The sequence below is a fragment of the Ixodes scapularis genome, unplaced genomic scaffold, assembly GCF_016920785.2.
Source record: "Ixodes scapularis isolate PalLabHiFi unplaced genomic scaffold, ASM1692078v2 PGA_scaffold11__112_contigs__length_91849675, whole genome shotgun sequence".
NCBI lineage: Eukaryota > Metazoa > Arthropoda > Arachnida > Ixodida > Ixodidae > Ixodes > Ixodes scapularis.
The window spans coordinates 30,295,316-30,315,945 of record NW_024609837.1 but is presented as its reverse complement, the minus strand read 5'-3'; the positions used below and the strand labels follow the sequence as shown (position 1 = coordinate 30,315,945).

General features: G+C 51.7%; 1 protein-coding gene across 1 annotated transcript; it reads right to left on the bottom strand.

Annotated features, from left to right (window-relative positions):
* Positions 1 to 2,705: 2,705 nt before the first annotated feature.
* Positions 2,706 to 12,146, bottom strand: LOC115321633. The gene is made up of 11 exons (XM_040209008.3): positions 11,520 to 12,146; positions 9,489 to 9,660; positions 9,262 to 9,345; positions 8,842 to 9,187; positions 8,341 to 8,752; positions 6,494 to 6,658; positions 6,114 to 6,300; positions 4,703 to 4,945; positions 3,194 to 3,365; positions 2,994 to 3,139; positions 2,706 to 2,937 (listed from the first exon to the last, which is right to left on the bottom strand). Exons 1-11 carry the CDS (start codon positions 11,850 to 11,852, stop codon positions 2,765 to 2,767), a joined length of 2,433 nt encoding a protein of 810 aa, XP_040064942.2. The 5' UTR covers positions 11,853 to 12,146; the 3' UTR covers positions 2,706 to 2,764.
* Between the last annotated feature and the right edge of the window lie 8,484 nt (positions 12,147 to 20,630).

Here is a 20,630-nt window from a genome sequence, read left to right as displayed (position 1 = left end):
AACATCGGGGCATCGATATCCTGCTTGGCCCGGATCACTACTGGGAGTACATCATTGGAAAGATTCACCGACAGAGGAAGCTTGACTGCAGTGCAGCCCGTATTCGGATGGGCGGTTCAGGGACGAAAAGGGTCAAGCTCCCCGGTTATTAGTTGCTCCAGGGTGGTCATGCGGAGAACGGCGGTCCAAGAGCCCGAACCCATGCCAAGCCTCAAGCAATTCTGGGAACTTCAGAGGATGGGTGTCATCGACGCATCGGTGGACGATCCTTCGGACAACGATGTCATGCGAGACTCCGAAACTATGATCGCCAAGACCAATGGGAGGTGCGAAGTCGGCCTTCCATAGAGGGCAGACATCAGGTTGGCAAATGACAAGGTTGCTGGAATGCCACAGAAGAACTGCAATGTGTGACATGGCACCACCTGCCGGGAAAGGAGAACCCCGCCGACCTCATGTCACGAGGTCTGACCACCTTGGATTGGTCTCCACTCCACTCTGTTGTTCGGGGACCAGTTGGTTGCCGCTGCCAGCTAAAGAATGGCCCAAGGAGAAGCGCGAGGAGCCACCTCGATATAAGCTCGAGGAGAGGGGACCGAGAGCTGACATATTGGACATTTCAACACCATCTGCAACGTTGCTTGATGTCACCGCATTCAGCTCAGCTTCAAAACTCAACAGAACAAGAGTGTGGATGTTTCGATTCCTTCACAACGTTAGGTCAACGGGAAAACAATCGGGGCCTCTGACTGCAGAGGAAATCCAAGGAGCGCAGACATATTGGCTAAAAGCTAATATCGGCGTTTGCCGCCAAGCTTCGACGTGCGACCAGCAGAACCGAGACCCCATCCACTTCTCCTCTTCGAGACTTCAGTAGTTTCATCAACCAAGAGGTAGTGCTTCGCATAAGAGGGCGACTCCGATCGAACAACATGACATACGATGAACGAAACCCTATCGTACTACTGAAAGAGCATCGATATTCCACGGTACTTGTGATCGACGCTCACAGGATGGTGTTACACGCAGGAGTAAGACACACTCCAGTCCAGCTCCGCGAGAGGTATTGGATCCTTCGGGGTACGAGAGCTGGTGAAGAAGATGCTGCGCTTTAGTGCGATTTAGTGCTATTCCGGCGAGTGCTCCAGTGCTCCAGCGGGACCTCTGCTGCGTACGAGAACGACGCAGGCTGAACCTTTCGAGGTAGTTGGTGTAGATTTTGCAGGACTGCTGTACATACAGGCAAAGGACGTCGTACATCACGCTGCTCACTTGTCCAGTGGCGCGGGTGGTCCACTTGGAGCTCGTACCAGACGTTTCAACGAGAAGTTTTCTTGTAGCTGCCCGTAAGTTTGTGTCATGGAGGGGACTTTGCCGCATCATCTACTCAAACAATGCGCTAACCTTCAAGCGAGCCTCCAGAGACCTGGCAGAACTTCGGAAGATCCTACGACACTCAGAAGTGGTGAATCACTTCGCCAATGCAACCATCGAGGGGAGTTTTATTGTTGAGCGTGCTCCTTGGTGGGGAGGATTCTACGAGCGACTGGTTTGATATGTGAAGGTGGGACTAAGAAAAGTGATCGGGAGAAAAACTATGAACGCAGCAGAAGAGTTGTCCACAGTCCTATGCGAAATTGAGGCGATGCTAAATTCTTGTCCCCCAACATTCGTTTACAATGAGCTTGACGAAGGCCAGCCGCTCACACCGACTAGCTTTTTCAGGGGAGGACGACTGACAGCACTTCCAGTGGCTGAAAGAGAAGACTTTGCGTCGTCTCCAGAGATGCTCCGAGAAATATGGAAACAAAGGAAAGCATTCTTTAACAGACTCTGGGTAACGGGAGGTCAGACTACCCGAGAGAACTTCGATCTGCCCTTGAAACAAAAGGCCAGCAATCACCACGTCTGGAGGTGGGCGGGCTCGTCCTTCTGAAGGAACAGCTCCCACGTTTACTCCGGAAGATAGGAAGAGTTGAAAAGGTTTTCTGTGGGCGAGACGGCAGGATTTGTGCATGTATAGTGCGCCCGGACAGGGGCAGTCTTCTGAAAACTTCTCTATCCGCTAGAGATAACAAATTTAAAATGGGGTAACACCCATTCGGTGGGGAGTCTGTACCAACAATCGGAGACCTAAGACGAGAAAATGGGCCACAGACGTTTTGAAAAGGAGCTCGTGGCAAGGGGCTGGCGGCCGGGGGCTCGTGCTCGGAACAGATGCGATTGACACGTCAGATCGAACTGCTTTGCTGCTTGTGCATAGTGTAAATAAATGTTTCAAGTTCCTGCACAATGTTCTGTCAGGGAAAAATGATATGCAAACAGAGGAGCGCGTGGCTTGCGGTACAGGTTGCGCTGCCTGGAAGTGAGCCTAGGGGCGAAGGTGCGTGGCCTACTCCGATATGTTTATGCTCTCCGCTTGGCGCTCCCTAAGCTTCATCAGTGCGTCTCTTAGTGCACTGAAAGCTACCACCTCTATCTTTGCTCGCTCCGAGAGAGTGCGCGCTTTAGCTGCTACAAGCAGCAAGCTTCCTTGTGCCGCATGCGCCGAGTGAGCAAAGATAGTGGTGATAGCTTTCAGTGCACTAAGAGGCGCACTGCTGAAGCTTGGGGAGTGCCGAGCGAAGGGCGTAAACTCATCGGGTAGGCCATGCACCCTCGCCCCTAGGCTCGCTTCCAGGCGGCGCAGCTTGTACCGCAAGCCACGCGCTCTTCTGTTCGCATTTGATTTTTCCCCGACAGTACATGTTCCTTCAGCTTCAGCTTAGCAGTTGAACCGGGAACGGTGGTTAGAGATGAGCAGGTCCTTGTTGGGGCGTTCATATCCACTGGACAGAGTTGGGGGAGCCTCGACACAGTTGGCCTTTCGTGCAGCTCGGTACGACGGGTAGTGGCAATTGAGGGCGAGGGTTTCCTTCATGAGCTCTTGTACATAGGCTGAAATTAAGACTAGATGTTAGAAGCTGGTAGTTGTACTCGTTTTGACATCTTACCGTATGTGCAGGGCCCTTTCATGGGAGATGCAATTGGCCTCTTTGTTTGTTTAGGCCGCTTGACCAGGAACCTTTTTTTGCCTTCCTTAGTAGTCGCCTGTGGCCTGTCGCTGTTTTCGTTGAAATGCAGCGCTGCCACAAAGACTCTGAAAAGTTAAGACTTTAGCGGGCACATGCAAACAATTGGTTAGCTTGCATACCTTGCCTGCATGCTCTCGTACTTGAAGTGTGTCGACTTCGGTGCGAACTGGTTCACAGTGCTGTGAAAGCACTCAGTTGCGTAGGTTTGCGCTGAGGTTGAGAGCTGCGGGATGTTCTTCAGCAGTGGCTTTGACAGCACGATGCTCTTTAGCTTGTCGTGTGCCTGAAGTCCTGGATAAAGTAGGACACTTGTATTACAGACTGTGTGGTTTCAAATCTGCTATTACAACAATAACACTAAGGCTCATAAGAAAAAGTAGTAGTTCTGTGTAATTAAATTAAAAATATATGATATCCAGAGGTTAATAAAAGGGTTAGAGCTGATGAGAACAGATTAAATTGGGTAAGTTTAATAGGCTGCTACCAGTCCTGCTTACTGCCCGTGTTTATGATGCCTAGATTTTTTTATCGAATAGACCAAGCGATGCCGATTTTAATTTTGCAAAGGCATGATGCACCAAATCGTCATGCTTGGTTGACTCGTGTGCCCGAACATGTAAGTACAGGTCCCAGCGGTCCGTATAAACACCGCGCGGTAACGATGCACGCGGAAGAAAGCTGAAGCTACCACCTATCGGCTCACTCCCCTCTACCAGCAGTCATAGGTTCTTCCCTGGCTGCCACACGGACTAACCAGTATAGAGAGCCAGTAAACTTGCCACATTCATAATCAGACACCTTGAAACTAAGAACCAGTACAACAACTTGGTTGAAATTGTTAAAGAATTCAACCTGAGGCCAATTCAAAAGTTTTATGTGTGAGCAAATTGCGGTTCCACTAGAAAAGGCACACCAGGGCCCGTTTGCTTGAAGCGCTAACTATGGCTACAAGTTGACTGCAGTACCTAGGCGAGGGATTTTGAAATCACGCGACTGGCTCGGTAGAGATGCGGGGAAACATGGCAGTGCCCCGGTGAGTTAGCGCTGCTCGCTTTGGAACTAATATGTCGTTGTAGCTGCAGTATCGGGTGCGTTAATCAGCAACGAATGGTGCAGGAGCCTTCACTTTGCCTTACCTCACTTAAATCGCAAAGCATGAGTCAGTGCCACATTTTTTAGTCTTTCCATTCTGGCCATTTCTAAGCCTAAATGAATGCGATAATTGTCAGCATGGCAACGTCTTTGGAAAACGGATTGCCTTGACTGAATCGGCCGGGTATTCATACCACACAAAAGCAGACAGCGTCGCAGCAGACCTTTTTCTAAATACCCAAGCATTGAGGAGAACGCTGAAAGTGTAATTCTATGGTCCACGAGCGCTGGTCTTCCTCTTATAAACGATTCAAAGTAAATAATCATAAGGCTTTGACAAGCATGCGTGCAAGGCAAAATTTGTTTTAGACTTGTGGGCAGACCAGCATGTCTGCCCACATCTCATTGCGCAATGTGTGGCACTGCTATCGGCCGGACCTGTTTGTTTGCAAACATGAGTTGGTGTATACTTCACAGCATCACTTGGTATGAAACACTAACATGTCAACACTGTTAATATGCTGTGGTCTACTTGCCCTCAGGAAGCCACTTTTTCTTCCCCAGGTCTCCGTGCTGGCACCTTGGATACAGGGGGTCGGCATGTTCGTGCAAGTCAGCCACGTGTCCCACCAGGGAAGTCCACTTAGGAAGGATCTCCTCTGGCGCTCCATCGCTGGATTCCGCACACCAATAGAGGTGCTTGACAGTTGCCTGCACCCAGTCTTGGAGTCCCACAAGGGATTGGAGTTTCCCAGCTGAGACCATGCGTTTCTTGATGCCTGAAAAATGAAGCATTGTATTCATTCTGCTAAGCACCAAGCTTACATTGCCAGAAACAACAGCTTGACAAAATAAAGAGTTCATAATTATGAACACCAAAAACAAGAAAAACCCAATCCTGCCCCATTTTCTCAAGTATAAAAAAAACATGGCGATACCTCACTCTAGGACACTTTACTTTTTAGACGCTTTCGTCGAGTGTAAAGTTTGTGCCTGCTGTCTTCGATGCTGCGCAAATAGTTACGGGACGGAAGAAACATCAAAACCCAAGCAGTTTGGGCTCCAAGTCGGCATGCGCATGGCCTGGTGAGCGAGATCGTTCCCAACCGCTCTGGGGACGCCACCTCGCCCAACCTTGCCAACCGCGACCGGACCCTGAGGCCGAAAGGCTCTGGCACAGCCAGGAACGGCACCGAGGTTGGAGCTCCTCTTTCTGCCTAGCATGCAGTGCTCAGAGCTATCGGCGTCTGTCCTTGCACTGAAGGCTCTAGGGACTCCTTCGGACACGAAGGTCCTATTTCGCGAGGCCTGGACAAGGGCCGCTTTACCGAGCAGATTTGCTATATGTCGCTCACATAGTTTGACAATAAAAGCTTGCGGTTCTTCTCTGGAGAAAATATTGCGGGCGACCACACGGACTGCTCTCCGCCGCCGCCGAGGGTGGCTGCCGCCATGTTCTCAGCTGTTCACTTGCTCCCAGAGCGGGTGCCTTCCCATAATCCTCCCCGATCCAAATTGCGATGCAACCTCCATTTACATGTTTTGAATAAATGTGCATTCGCCATCTCAATCCACCTCTGTCTAGCGACTTGAATGCGATGCGCTCTCCTACTGTATTGTTTGTTTACATCACCGCATTGAATGCGACAACTGGATTTGATGCGACTAAGCCGCATTCATGTAAACACGGCTTATGTTTCAGCTTATATTGTACTGCAGCGAAAACTAGAAGCGCAAGCTCATGGCCTTGGCAGCTGCTCCTGCTGCACGAGAGCTTGTGCCGCCGAGCAGTTGCCATACAGCAAGGAGCTCCCGCTTGTAGCCTTTCCTGCAGTACAACATACGCAGAAACAAAGTATAGTGACAGGCAAGGGTAGGAGTGTTCTGCAATTAAATGTTTTTTTTTTGTTTTTGCATAACCTGGAACCCCGATTACTTATGGCTCACCTTTTGCAACGTGCCAGCAGTCGAACATGTGCCGAATCTGGGGGTACCACTTGGGAAGGAATGACTTGATCATGGAGTGGCGATCAGTGATGATTCCTCCCACAGTCAATCCATTGGCTTCACAAATCAGTAGAGTCCTTTTCAGGCCCTCGAGCTCCATTGCCCAGCTGCCCTTCGTTTCGTTGGACTGAAGTGACAAATAAAACATTGCATTATCACACCAAACATGAAGTATCCAGAACGAAGTCAACTAGAGCTGTTGAATGAGACAACCCATGTCTGAAACAAGTTGTTTTCGCCATTCATTTTCATTTAATTACAGAAAGGTTTCATTCCAGAAGAACAGAAGCATCAGAACATTTATAGCAGGGGAAATTTACCTGCACTGTTTCCACATGGAGAACCTTCTTCGTTGACACGTCGACGACGGTGTACGTTCCATATTTTGCTGAGTGCCCGGGGGAGTCTGACCGCCCATCACCAGCGAGGACCAGTTCTCGTCCACTTGCTTGCTCGAAGAGCTCGTTTTGTTTCCTGTTCCACACCTGGAAGTTTATTTGCAAAGACTTTTGTAAACAAACATAAATCCTGAACATGCTTTTCATTTCACCTATAAGTATACTGCAAGCTTCTTTTCTTTATGTGAACGTCCATGGAAGTTCAGCATTTAAGTTTGAATCCCAGTAAATGCGATCAAAGCATTGACAAATTGTAATTCGTCTTTCTTTCTTTTCAAAATGAGGGGATGAAATGCTCCGAGTCGTGAGTATAAATATTGAAGGCACATATGCACTACTAGGTAGATTGGCAAAACACTTTTTTACTTTCTATTATCTATGCAGGGGCTAGTTGATGAATAGCTTTTGACATTTTTCGTATTGAAACTCAAGAAGCATAGTTTTGCACTTATTTAGGTCGCATACACCCCTGCCTGTTCAGGTCTTGTTCCCCTCGTAGCAATCAACAAGGACAGTTTGGCTGCCGAGGAGCCGCCTTCTCAAGAGCGGGCTCGTTTTTTTGACCTTGAAGAAATGCCACCCCGTATAAAAAATAGAGTACTCGCCGATTAATCTTTACGATCGGCCTGGGAAACATTTATTTTTGATTCTTTTACTTTATTTCCCAAATCAAAATCTGCCCTTTACACTGTACACTTATCCAGTAGGTGCAATCAGTCACGAAGCAGGAGAATAAGAACTAATTAAAAACGTTGCCTCCACGTTTAGAAACACATAGGGCGACAATTCACCCACATGGAATGCGGCGAGTCTTCGAGCTTGAAGTATGTGCCATGAACCCTGTATATACTTGCTTTGCCCACACAGTTGGTACCTTTCCACCCCAGGAGTGTGGTAAAAATAGGTGCAGAGGAACAGAGGACATCTCAGCTCTCCCTATTTACAATATTTTCCAGCACATAAGTTGTTTCTTTCCTCAAATTCCTGTCACTGCATCTTACACAGAGGTGCGACTTACACCGCTTTTTTTGCAAGTATAAGCCATAGCTGTGCAAGGCCGTATCAAAGTTACAACAAAGGAGAATCGGCAGAGCCTGTAGTTTGTATGGCATCGCACAGACCTAGATCCATTAGATGTAGCCTCGGGTGCTGCAGTATATTGAATCGTACAGACCTAGATCCATTAGATGTGGCCTTCGGGTCGGCGGATCAGCTTTTCCTTACAATTAGAACCTTGGCAATATGCCGGCTTCCAGCAGAGCTTACAGCCGGCCATATCAGAACAAATTTCCCACGGTAGTTCGCAAGAACATTGAAGCTGGCTCTTACTTGTGCTTATATTACAATATACATATGACAGCTTATCAATGCAGTTTTGCCTTGCGGCCCGTATAAAGATGTGCCACCTATAGACGTTTGCAAGTACGGCCTCGGGGCGCCGCCACCTTGCCCAGTTGGAGTGCACTTGGGCGCATTAAATTCGATTACGATGCCTCACTAAGGTGTCGTAATCAGACTATGGCCGCGCCCAAGCACAACCCAACTCGGCAAGATGGAGGCACCCTGAAGACGCACTTGCAAACATGTATATATCAAGCTTTTTGTAAAAACAGCCGTTTATAGGAGTGTGTGACTTGTAGACAGAAACATATGGTACTTCCTACGCATGTACTACACCATTCAGGATCCCATAGGAGTGCTGAGCCTGAAATATTGGCACCTAAAATACACCTCTCACAGGAAAGGAAAAGCTAGAAAACGTGCCATACCTGTCTGATCGCTGGTAGAAGGAAGGCACCCTGAATCTTAAAGTGTGTCTCGTACGATAAACAGGGCACGCCCATCTGGTGGAGGAGCCTTAGCACTTTTTTGACGATGCTCCCAGAGAAGAGCGTTGCTGCAGCTAGGAGCACATCGCCCAGGGCCCTCCTATTCACTGATGGTTGGCTGGTCCAGGTGTGTTGGTGGCCATTGTTGCACATTCTGTGCACCCGGAGACATGTCCCTCTGATCTTCTTTTCTGTGATGCGGCACAGTGCAGTGCACTCGGGACAATTACCTAGTAGCTCGTCCAAACAAGACTCGAAAACAATAAACTTTCGTTCCGAGACGTAGTCGATGCTTTTGCTGCTCTCATGATGACTGAGTGCGCTGTCAGATGCAGTGTTCTGCTGTGCATCCCTGGAATAAAAAAAGAAAAGAAAAAAGCAACCGCTTACACACCCCTCATACTCGTCACTAAAGATGACATATATCCGACTGATACCAACCTCAGAAAGCCGGTGTCGGACATCATCATGAGGAAGCTAGCGTCAGAGGGGAGGTATAGGCTGTCTGCTTCCACGTGTGGCTCTGGCAGCTCCGTGGGACACTCTTCAACAGACTCTTCCTGGCCTGCACTGGGCAGCTCATTGTTTATTGTTGGCAGCTGTGGTGGGTCCGGCGGTGGAGCTGGTTGTCTGCGCACTGGCGGCTGCGGCGACAGAGTCAGCCCTTCAGGCAACATCCAATCCAATGGAGCTTGGGGGACATGATTTGGTGAGGAGCATCGTGGTGTCACGAGGACAGGATTCGTTTGGGACTTTCGTGATGAAGTCTTCAAGGTGACTTGTATGCCTGTGCCATCATAACGTGTTACAACGATCTGAACAATGCTGCCTTCTGTGAAATTTCTTCTTGCAGATACATACCTCGATTTCTGTAGATGCCCGAGGTCTGCGTAGCAGCGTTCCGAAGGTCAGGTTGAGCCTGTTTGGCATTACTGATGGAGGGGGCTGTTCACAGCAGAGGAAATAAAGTGTCTTTCAAAACAAAATCATCCTTGGCTCATGTAATCAGCAATAGGCTAGATTACCCTAATTTGGCAGAATTCAGTACTAAAATATGTCAGCCGAGTAGTTTCAATTGGCGCACATACCTGAGCTCGAACAAGGTTCTTCGATGCCAGCATTTGCATCATGCATCGGTTCATGTCCGGAGTCAGGACCTTGCTCAGTGTCGTCACCAGAAGGGGTTGACGATGTGCTGACTTCTTCAGCGATGAGTGTGGCCTTTGCTTGTGCCGGTGCCTCCAGCAATTCAGCAATTATCTATAAATGATAGGCATAAAAACTTACAACATGCAAACAAACACACTGTCAATATGCTGCTAACACCCAGGTTCTGCTCAAATGAGGGTGACTGGCCCAAGCCCTTATCTTCGTTAGGCTCATGTCACTCTGTGTACCCTCCTCATCTTGACTTTGCTTGAACTGGTAAGCAAATCACACCGTCAAGTGCACAGTCATGAACACTAAGATGAAACGGTCGAATGACGACCGAGGTTAATTAGTGGCCTTGCCTCGAATCGAGAAATTGAACAACACTTGTAATAACCTCTTGATTGGGGTGCAGTTGTCATAAATGGCCAGCTGGTGTTCTTAGTGAACTTTATAAATAAACACCACATTCCGCGAGATTAAGACAGAGTAACTCAGCAAAAGATTTCGCAGTGTTTATTTTTGTTCTAAATTGGCACGCGTTTAGCAGCATCTATTTTTGGCACTAGAATTGATTTTTGCTGCAATTTAATTCCATACACCACCAGGTTTTTAGGCATTCTCGGCACTTGTCGACGTGAAGCATTACTGCGAGCATGTATTCAATGTATGGGAAGAACATAGACGAAACAAGATCTTATAAACCGGCACACTGTTTACAAAAAAGCCTGCATTTGCCCACACCAGGTGTGGGGACTGTGCGAACGCAGAAACCGAATTCACGTGAAGTGAAGCCTCTGCGCCTGCGCAGTGCCGTCAAGAGTGCCACCGCAGCTGCGTGACGTCAGGGCCGCGTGTTGGTCTATAACTAAGATATCGTCATAGTAATCAGAAATATAAACAAGGGGTGGAAATATGTACCATAACAAGGTTCTCATTAAAAAAAACTGCAGCGCTCTTTTTCATTTATTTTCCGCAGTTGAGAGAAACTGCCTTCCAGGTTAACACTGAACAGATGAAGCGACAGCAGCTTGACCACCTCATCAGGGAGAGCAGACCAGAGAGGAAAATGAGTTTTCCAAAACAGAATGATGTGTACAGGCACACTTTTCTAAATGGCGTGGCACTCATACTGTGAGTACCCTATTCCAAAATTCAACAGCATCTCCTTATGCGCCACAATGAAGAATAGCACATGCTCAAGATGCCGCGGAGTTTGCACATCCTGCTCAAGCTCGGAATATACCCGCTGCAAATCAAAAGGAAGTACGTAGATCATCAATTAACCACATTCTCCCAGGAATGGTTCAGCTCGGTCCTATGTGTCATTTTCAGGTAGCCCAAATCAAAATTCGATATTTATTGGTTTATGCCAAATTTCTCAAATTAAAATTAGCTGGCATTTATCAGTAGTAATAAAGATAAATACCAGCCTTCACAACTGAGCCAAAGGTGCCGGCGCAAGCTCGTAGCTTCAAAGCAAGTTTCTAGCAAATGAGCCCGAAAACCGAGTGCCATCGCCGCAGCTACTATACTCCGTTTCACCTTATGTTGTACCGCAACGAAGGCAAGAATCGCGAGCTCACAGCGTAGGCAGCTGCCTACGCTGTGAGCTCGCAGGAAAGGCTACAAGCTCGAGCTTGTAGCCTTTCCTGCGGTACAAAGGTGAAACAGAGTATAGCTGCAGTCTCGCCATGTACACGATACCGGCAGTGGAGCACCTGCGATTGGCGGCAACCTTTCGTCCGGCTAAGGGCACGATAGCGAACACGGATATAGTACACACTTACCCTGCGCGACGCTGCTAGCGAAAACGCGATCTCGGCGTTTCTCCGCGCTCGTCCTCAAAGGCGAGTTAGCAGGCTTGCGCTAACAGCGTCGCGCAATGTACTACGCTAATCTCACGACCACTCGCATTCGTGCTTTCCTCTCAGAAACAAGCAGAAAAATATTTTAGTAACTGCGCTCACCTCTTTCCGTCGCCGTTTTTCCACGGCGCCGCTGTGCCGCTCTCGCTTGCGTTTTCGCGTGAAGAGCGATGGCACCACGCCAGGCTTCAAATAGGCCTGTTTTACAGGCAAGCCCAGACTTTGCAGTAACTTCGGGCTCGTCTTGTAGTCCTCGTCTTCGAAGTGCTCCGTGCAAAGACAATCGCCTTTGGCGGGCTTCCATGTTGGCTGGGAAGGACGGGCCGCGCGAATCCACAGCTTCCGCAACGTGGGCTCACTCGGAAACTTGTGCGCAGGTCTGCCGCTGTAACATACGCTGTTCGAGCAGTCTTGTGCAGCGCAGTACCGCGGCATAATTATTGAAGAAACTGGATCAGAATGAGGAACACTCGGCGCGGTTCTCCATTAGGACTGCAGCGGGACAACCGAGTCTGCCAAGGAGCGAGAGGTCTGTGACGTCAGTTCCGCTAGGGCTCCTCCGCGGTGGCGTCAATCGCACCGGCGGCTTCCGGCCGACGGATTGCTCGAACGCGGCTCTTCAATCAAAGAAATATAATAATCCGATCACCATCCCTTGGTATGGTCTTGATTTTTAGGTATAGTAACGTCCCGGGCAGCTCGTCCGGGGCTTATTTTGAAAAGTTCAGATATCGGTTCAGTATCCCTTTAAGGGGCATTCACACGAGGGAGAAATCCCCGGGCTTTCTCCCTCGTGTGAACGCGCATCCCACGACGAAAACGTCAGGCTTTGCGATGTGCAAAAGCCTCGCGTTTTCATCTCGTGATGCGCGCGTGCCGGGGAGAAATCCCCGGGATTTCTCCCTCGTGTGAATACCCCACGAGGACACGGCGGGGCTGAACGCGCGGCGCGAGGAAACAGATAGCGTTCGTTCGACGGGCATCCCAAAGGCTGCATCATTCCGCGACCACCGTACCCGCGGCTGACGGTGTCGCCGGCGGCCAAACGGCGAGCGAAAATATTATCTCGTTGCCATGACACCTCGGTACACCGTGGTCCTTCTGCACGAGCGACAACCTCTATGGAGCTCTGCGCGTGTGGAGCATGAGGCGGCACGAGCCGTCTTTGCCGTGCCCACGGGTCGACGAGACATCTGCCGGCGCCGCTTGAAACCGTAGTGAGAGAGAGAAAGAGAGAGAGTGAAGAGCGAACTTTATCTGCAGTGCGCGGCGAGCGCGCTGTCCTCAATTGAAGAGTTTTATCTTACACCGTGCTTCTAGTACACTCTAGTCTGCGCTTTCACAAGTACGTCATGTTATTAACTCTCTTTAATACACACCTCATAGTTAACGTCTTTATTTGTTAAGTGTAACTTTGCAGCGCAGTGTACCTCAGAATCAAACGGTTCTGTTTTCTGCTTGAGCCCCGATATTGAAAGTGCATATGTTAAAATCAAGGTTGGGAAGTTCTTTAAGGACATTGTACTTAAAGTACTACTTCAAGTAGGTTTAGAAAACCTGTACTTTAATTGAATTACATTCTATGATTATGTACTTGTATATTACTTAATGTGTTTTCTTTGTAGTTTTCGAGGAAGGCACAGGTCCCGAATTCAAGTTATATTCTACAAATTTGATATTTTTAATTTTGTATCACAAAATAATGATGTCGACAAGTAAGTGTTTTATATGTTTATTGTGTTCGTCAACGAGAGTAAAACAACTACTTTGTGGCCACTGACATCATTCCACTTATTCGCAACCATTCCCGAGAATAACTGATGCACCCCCGATTACACCTAGGACAATGCATATCAGTTGAAAAAAAAAAAAAAATCTAGGGGAATGAAAAGTTACCAATTAAAGAGTGTTAAAAAAAACTTTTACTTTACAACACAAGTACATTGTATTTACAGTACTTCGCTCAAATACTTGCATTTATAGTACTCTGAGAGTGCATTGTATTCATAGTACTTTCCTTAAGATACATTGCACCTGGTGTAGTTAATACTTTACTTGAAATGCATAACCTTTAACTTATTTTATACTTTACTTACAGTGATTTCAGGAGTACTTTACCAACAATAGATAAAGAGCTCGCGCATATTGTCATATATATATATATATATATATATCCGACGCATCGCCACGTGTTTCGGGGAAGCAGGTACCCGGACTATTCGTATCCTCACACAGGCAGTACTGACATCCAAGGCCTGCTACGGAGCTGCTTGTTTTGACCTCACAAAAGCGCAAATCTCCCAATTGGAAGTACTCCATCGCGCGTGCCTCCGTGCCATTACGGGCCTCCCCCGTCACGCTCGGACGGAAGATCTGCACCGCTATGCCGACCCTCCTCTCATCCAAGCGATAATTGACACTCGCAACACGGGCCGCCTCCGCCGACGTTTATCCCTTGTGGCTCGACAGCTGCTCCTGACTCACCAACACCAAGTACCTCGCCGTTCTCCAGGGAGGCCGCAAGACCCAATCCTCAAGAGTGTCCCTCCATGGGAAGACGTCATGGTGCGTCTCCCTAAGCCTCTCACCCGAAGAACGAGCCGGGAAGAGCATCGAGAGGAAAGAGCATCCCTAGTCGACCGCAAAGGTAGAACACCAATAGACATCTTTACCGACAATGCCTGGTGTGAAGCGACCCAACGAGCCACCCTTGCCTGGGTCACCGGCACTGACGCGCATACCGAGACATACCACTACTCACAAGACCCCAGCACTTGTCGCCTTGAACTAGATGCCATTCATCTGGCACTAGCCCATCTGAAGGCCAGCAGACCTCAAGCCAGCTCTCAACCTACACCCCCAAGAGAGGGTGCCCGCCTGCTACAGAATACTCAGGCGATACATCCACCTCACAAACGAATTCCCACTCCGAGTCAGCGCAGTCAACCGAGGCTCCCAGCCCGACGGTGACCTGCTCTACATGTTCTACAGGGGTTCCCCCTACGGTCCGACATCTACTGTGGGAGTGTGCGGGGCTCCAAACTGAACGGAGTTGTTTTCTAGACCCCAATGTGCGTGCTTACGAGGACTGGATTAACCCCAAGAGTAGTGCCTGTGCGAAAGAGACGCTGCTGTCCCTCTGGGACTTTGCGCGCGCGACGGGCATTGACCGAAGGATATAACCTTAATTTTAGTTTTCTTTAATCCTCCCCTGTAAACCGTCCCCTCCAGGCCGTCGCGCCATCCTTATCTTAATAAAGTGTAACAACAACAACAACAATATATATATAAATATAAATATATATATATATATATATATATATATATATAGAATAGCGTCCGCAAAGACTTTGCTTACGCGAAAAATGGCGTCGTAGCGTCGTCGCCATTGCGCATGCACTAAACGCTAACCGCGTTTTGCATTTTGCGTGCGCGATTTCAGCGTACTCTAATTTTGAAAAATTGTGTGCGTACGTAGACTTTTTGCGGCCTCCAAGGAGGATTCGTGATGCACCAGATGTTCGCCAAAACGAGTACAGTTAAAAAAATGCCCGCATCTCCACGTAGTGAATGATGTTGATTGGGGCGAAGCTCTGGTGGTGCTGATGATACTGATTTTTTGAGCATTTGGCCGCAGCGCCCTCTCGTCTATAAACGTTGAGCCAATGCATGCAAAGTTTAACGCGATTATATACGCATTTGACCGCAGCGCCCTCTCCTGTATAGACGTTGAGCGGCTACATGCAAAGTTTCATCCATGACATCCCCAGCTCTTGAGTTACTACCACATCTCAGAGCCCCCTACTCATCCCGCAGTCGTGGCCGAGTGGTTAAGGCGATGGACTAGAAATTGATTGGGGTCTCCCCACACAGGTTCGAATCCTGTCGACTACGCAAACATTTTTTTTTTTTTTTTTAAGAAGACAGATGGGATGGCAATCGACGTGAGCACGGACGCCGGACGGGCAAGGCTGCGGCTGCTTTGTCGGTCGTCGTGAGCGCGACGTCGGCGGCATCTTCGCCACTGCACTTTTCAATACATGGCGACATCGCACTCCTACGTGAGGTGCACATCACAAACGGTTTGGAAGACCCAGCAAGATGGGCGTCTATCGCCGGCGACTTGCTTTGTTGCGACACGTTAGTTATTCTCGGCGAAGGTACAGTGTGCGAAGTTCAGTACAACACGAGACCTATCTTGCCGAGACGACGCAAGCGTACACGACCGGTCGACCGCGCACGTCGCAGACTTATATTTAAACGGCAAATTTAAAATGTTTATCTGGACCCCAAAACTTGTTTTTTTTTTTTTTTCTTCAGTTACGTGTGTGAAATTAGAACGATTACTGTATCTTGGTGCCGTCGCAAGCCGAGATGCTTGGGTTTTTGTAACGCGGTGGGGACATGCTATTCTATAGCTCCTTGCTTAGCATGCCCTGACGCATGCGCTAAAATTGCATACATTTTTTTTTAAAAATGCCTAATGAGAGCGTTTTAGTACTGCCTAAAGTTCTAAACCTTCCCAAGTTTTTCTTTTGGGGGGGGGGGGGGGGGAAGAGGGGGGGGGGCATTTTTCATTTCAGGTTGTGAATACAGTTTCTTGGTCGTGAACACAACACCAATACGCAGGGAAGAAAAAGAAAGGTCCCGCAGGTTTTTCAAAAGACCGTTCGTGCATGGTCGTGCCGGGCAACAGGGGTGCTATGTTGCGCTTTTTGCACTCCCAGGAGACTTGGAAGAGGGAAGTGACGTCAACGACACAGCAAATGCAGATTGGATGTTGACAGAAGAAAACGAAATCAACACCCAATCTGCGTTTGCTGTGTCGTTGACGTCACTTCCCTCTCCCTAGTCTCCTGGGAGTGCAAAAAGCGCAACATGGCCCCCCTGGGCAGACCGTCCTCGTTCGGCGAACACCGTGGATTGCAGCCCTGGTTTTAAGGCGGAACGCGGTGCACGGCATGTCATCAATGCCCCATCTGGTTGATGGTTTGTAGAATTTATCTTCTCGCCCTCCTGTGGGTCGTTGGGATGCCCGTCCTTGTCCGTCGTGGCAGACCGCCGCTCTAGTGCCTGACCGGCAGCTTTAAGTTCATGAACGGGTTCACCACCAGGATTCTTAAGCGCCGTTCACACTCTTGCGACCGAGTAAGACCGAGAGAGACCAGACCGGTTTTTAAGCCTCTTGCGACTTCTTAGGACCAGCTCCGCTCAGTCGTACTCGGTTGCAAGAGTGTGAACGGGCCTTTAGGCAGCCGCTTTTCCCGTCGTCGTTCGCCCTCGTTTTAACTGGGAAAACAATTACGTTTGGTTGTTCAGTGGTATACTTCAAGTTATGCACTAAGCTGCGCCCTGCGCTTTTCCAGCGCCCATTTCGATGACGCTTGCATTTTCCGTCGCAGCCGGTTCGACTGTACTCGCGTATGTTTTGGCGCAGTCGTTGGTCTCATGTCCAAATCAATGGCCCTTGGCACACTTCGGAACACGTGACTCGCGGCGCATTTGTCCTGCGCATTGGCATCGCAAAAGCAACGGGGCGCGCCCAGGTATGACGAGGAGGGCGTTGCCGCCAAAGATGAGCCTTCAACACCTCCCAGGCACGCAGGTTTCCCTGCTGATATCGGTCATGTAACAAGTATGTAGCGCCCCCCTCCAGTCCGCCCGTCTGCGGCCGCCAGGCTCGGCGGGCAACATTGTTCACGACACCAATAAACGCCGTTGAGCGCACGCGCTCCGGCCAGTCATCGTCCACCCTCACAACCAGGCTGCGTGTCGTCTCTCCTCGGCGGGTGCTTCGGCCCCCTTCGTCCACGTTCCAGAAAGATCGTGACACTGGCGACGAGGAACCGTGGCACTGGAGCCCACCAACGTGCACGGTTCGGCCCACGCCGCCGAGAGAGTCGCAACACCGCCGCCCGCTCCTGTCGCCATGCCGCTCTACGGGAGGCTCGAGCCGTTCGACGGAGATGGGTCCGCCTGGCCAGTCTACGAAGAACAAGTCCACGTGTTCTTCCGGGCGAACGACACGCCCGAGGGGAAACAACGGGACATCTTCTTGGCCAGCTGCGGGACCCGCGTCTTCAGCCTCCTGCTCGACCTCCTCAAGCCGGCCACGCCGCACGTCAAAACGCTGGGTGAGCTGCTCGCCACGCTGCGCTCGCACTTCAGCCCGGCGCCGTCCACGCTTATCGAGCGGTTCCGCTTCAACAACCGGAGCCGCCAGGACGGGGAGACCCTCGGGCAGTTCGTCGCTGCGCTACGAGGGTTAGCGAGCACCTGCGCCTTCGGCGACCAGTTGGACTCGCTACTCCGGGACCGGTTCGTCTGCGGCATCAACAACCCTGCCATGCAGACGCGACTCCTGGAGCTCCCCGACCCCTCGCTGGACGACGCGGTGAAGGCAGCGCTGGCGATGGAAGCAGCAGCGAAGGACGCCAGCGAGATAGCGCGTGCGGCCGGCTCACCGTCGACGGAAGCGGCGGTGAACAAGATGGCGGCAAGGAGCGGTGCCTGCAGCCGCTGCGGTGCTGCCCACTCCCCCTCACAGTGCCAGTTCGTCCAAGCACAATGCTTCACGTGCGGGAGAACTGGGCACCTCGCACGTGTCTGCCGAGGGGGGAGGACGAGCGGCGGCCAGCAGCAGCAGCAGCCTGGTTCAAGCCCGGGTTCCAGCCAAGCCCGCGGCCAGGGTGGCCGTCGCAAGAGAACGCGGCGGGGACGAGCGGCACCAGGCCCGGGTTCGTCGTCAGCCAGGGTCCACGTCGTGGCCGAGGACCCGCAGATTTTCGACGTGTGGCAGACGAGTAAGCGAGCTCCATCGTCTGTGCCACCTTACTTGGTGTCTGTCGAAATCTGCGGCCACCCCGTCACCATGGAGCTGGACACGGGGGCCAGCGTGTCGGTCATGCCCGGGAAGCTGTTCAAGCGGACCTTCCCTGGCGTGTCCATCGAGCCGTCTGACGTCATGCTGCGCACCTACTCCGGGCAGCTTTCCCAGGTCCAGGGTCGGGCCCAAGTCAGCGTTCGCCTTGGCGACAGGGAGGCAATCCTTCCCCTTTACTTAACCAAGGGGTCGTCGCCGACGCAGCTGGGCCGAAACTGGATTCACTCGCTGGGTGTTCGGCTGCCGGAGTACCAAGAAGCTGCGCTGCACGTGGTGCAAGACGTCCCGAGCCTCCTGACCGACCTCCAGTCCCTGTTCCAGCCGGGGGTGGGCACCTTCGCCGGCACGACGGTCGGCATCCACATACCCGAGGGAACCCGGCCTCGATTCTTCAAGCCGCGTCCGCTGCCGTTTGCCCTGAAGGACGGGGTCACCCAGGAGCTGCAACGACTGCAGCGAGAGGGTATCCTGGTGCCCGTCAAGACTTCCGAGTGGGCTGCACCAATTGTCCCAGTCCTCAAGCGAGACGGCCGCGTCAGGATCTGCGGGGACTTCAAGGTCACCATCAACCCCGTCGCTACCGTCGAAAAGTACCCGCTGCCTCGGGTAGAAGATCTCTGGTCGGCTCTGTCCGGGGGACAGAAGTTCTCCAAGCTCGACCTTCGAGATGCCTACCAGCAGCTGGTGCTCCAGGATGCCGCCCGGAAGTATGTCACCATTTCGACAACCATGGGACTCTTCCAGTACACGCGCCTACCGTTCGGCGTGGCCTCAGCCCCAGCCATCTTCCAGAGGGAGATGGACAACCTCTTCAGGGGCATGAGGCACGTGGCGGTGTACTTGGACGACATCCTGGTTACCGGTACCGACGACGGGGACCACCTGCAGAACCTGCGCAAAGTCCTGACACGACTACAGGACGCCGGTCTCAAGCTGAGGCTGGACAAGTGCATGTTCCTGACCCCCAGCGTGGAGTACCTGGGACACATCATCTCCCAGGCTGGCCTGGCCCCGGCACCCCGCAAGATTGAGGCCGTGCTCAAGGCGCCGAAGCCCAAGAGTAAGAAGGAGCTTCAGAGCTACCTCGGCCTCATCAACTTCTACAGGAGGTTCCTGCCCCACCTCTCGACGCATCTAGAGCCGCTGCACTGCCTGCTTCGTGATGGGCAGCAGTGGGCCTGGAAGAAGGAGCAGGACTTGGCCTTCCAGCGCAGCAAGGAGCTTGTCGTTAAGGCTCCAGTGCTGGTGCACTTCGACCCGGCCATGCCTGTAGTCCTCACCGTGGATGCGTCGCCGTACGGGGTAGGAGCCGTCCTGTCGCACCGGGGTCAGGATGGTCAGGAACGCCCTGTGGCGTTTGCTTCTCGTCGACTACATGCGGCGGAGCAACGCTACAGCCAGCTCGACAAGGAAGGCTTGGCCCTCCTCTTCGGGGTCCAGCGCTTCCATCAGTACCTGTGGGGCCGGCAGTTCGAGGCAGTCACGGACCACAAGCCGCTGCTGGGGCTGCTGGGACCTGACAAGGCGGTCCCAGTGCAAGCATCGCCTCGTGTGGTACGCTGGGCCTTGACGCTGGCAGCCTACAGGTACAAGCTGGTCTACCGCCCTGGGAAGGACTTGGGACCTGCTGACGCCCTGAGCCGTCTGCCCCCGCCGGAGGTGCCTGCTGCCGTTCCAGAGCCAGCTGACGTTTTCCTGCTGGAGCGGGCCTACCCGGGGGTGCTGACCAGGACTGCGGTGGCGCAGGCGACCAGCCGGGACCCGGTCCTGTCTCAGGTGGTCAAGGCGGTTGCCCGAGGGGAGGAGCTGCGTCACCAGGCGTACAGCCACAAGACCGCAGAGCTGAGCTTGGAGCAGGGCTGCCTCCTGTGGGGTTCCAGGGTGGTGATTCCACAAAGTCTGCGGGCCAAGGTGCTGCAGTTGCTGCACGCGGGGCACCCTGGCATTGAAAAGACCAAGATGGTGGCACGGTCGCACGTTTGGTGGCCTGGCTTGGACCAGGGCATCGTGCACCAGGTGCAAGGCTGCCAGGTCTGCCAGGAGAACCAGCGAGCCTCGCGCCACGTGGAAATCACCCCCTGGCCGTTCCCACAGAGGCCGTGGTCCCGCTTGCATGTGGACTATGCGGGACCCTTCAAGGGCCACTACTTCCTGGTGGTAGTGGACGCCTTCTCCAAGTGGGTGGAGGCACTGCCAGTCACCAGTCCATCGGCGAGCGCGACCATTGCGGCTCTGCGGCAGGTCTTTGCGGCGCAGGGATTGCCGGACATCATTGTGTCCGACAATGGTCCCGCTTTCGCTAGCGCCGAGTACCTGGACTGGCTGCAGAG

Bases quoted from the DNA above. Each gene is read 5' to 3' on its own strand.
- LOC115321633 (XM_040209008.3), bottom strand. From the start codon at position 11,852: ATGCCGCGGTACTGCGCTGCACAAGACTGCTCGAACAGCGTATGTTAC. The intron at 6,301-6,493 runs GTAAATTTCCCC...TTGTCACTTCAG, and splicing joins TCCATGTGGAAACAGTGCAG to TCCAACGAAACGAAGGGCAG. The intron at 3,140-3,193 runs GTATGCAAGCTA...TTAACTTTTCAG, and splicing joins TACGAGAGCATGCAGGCAAG to AGTCTTTGTGGCAGCGCTGC.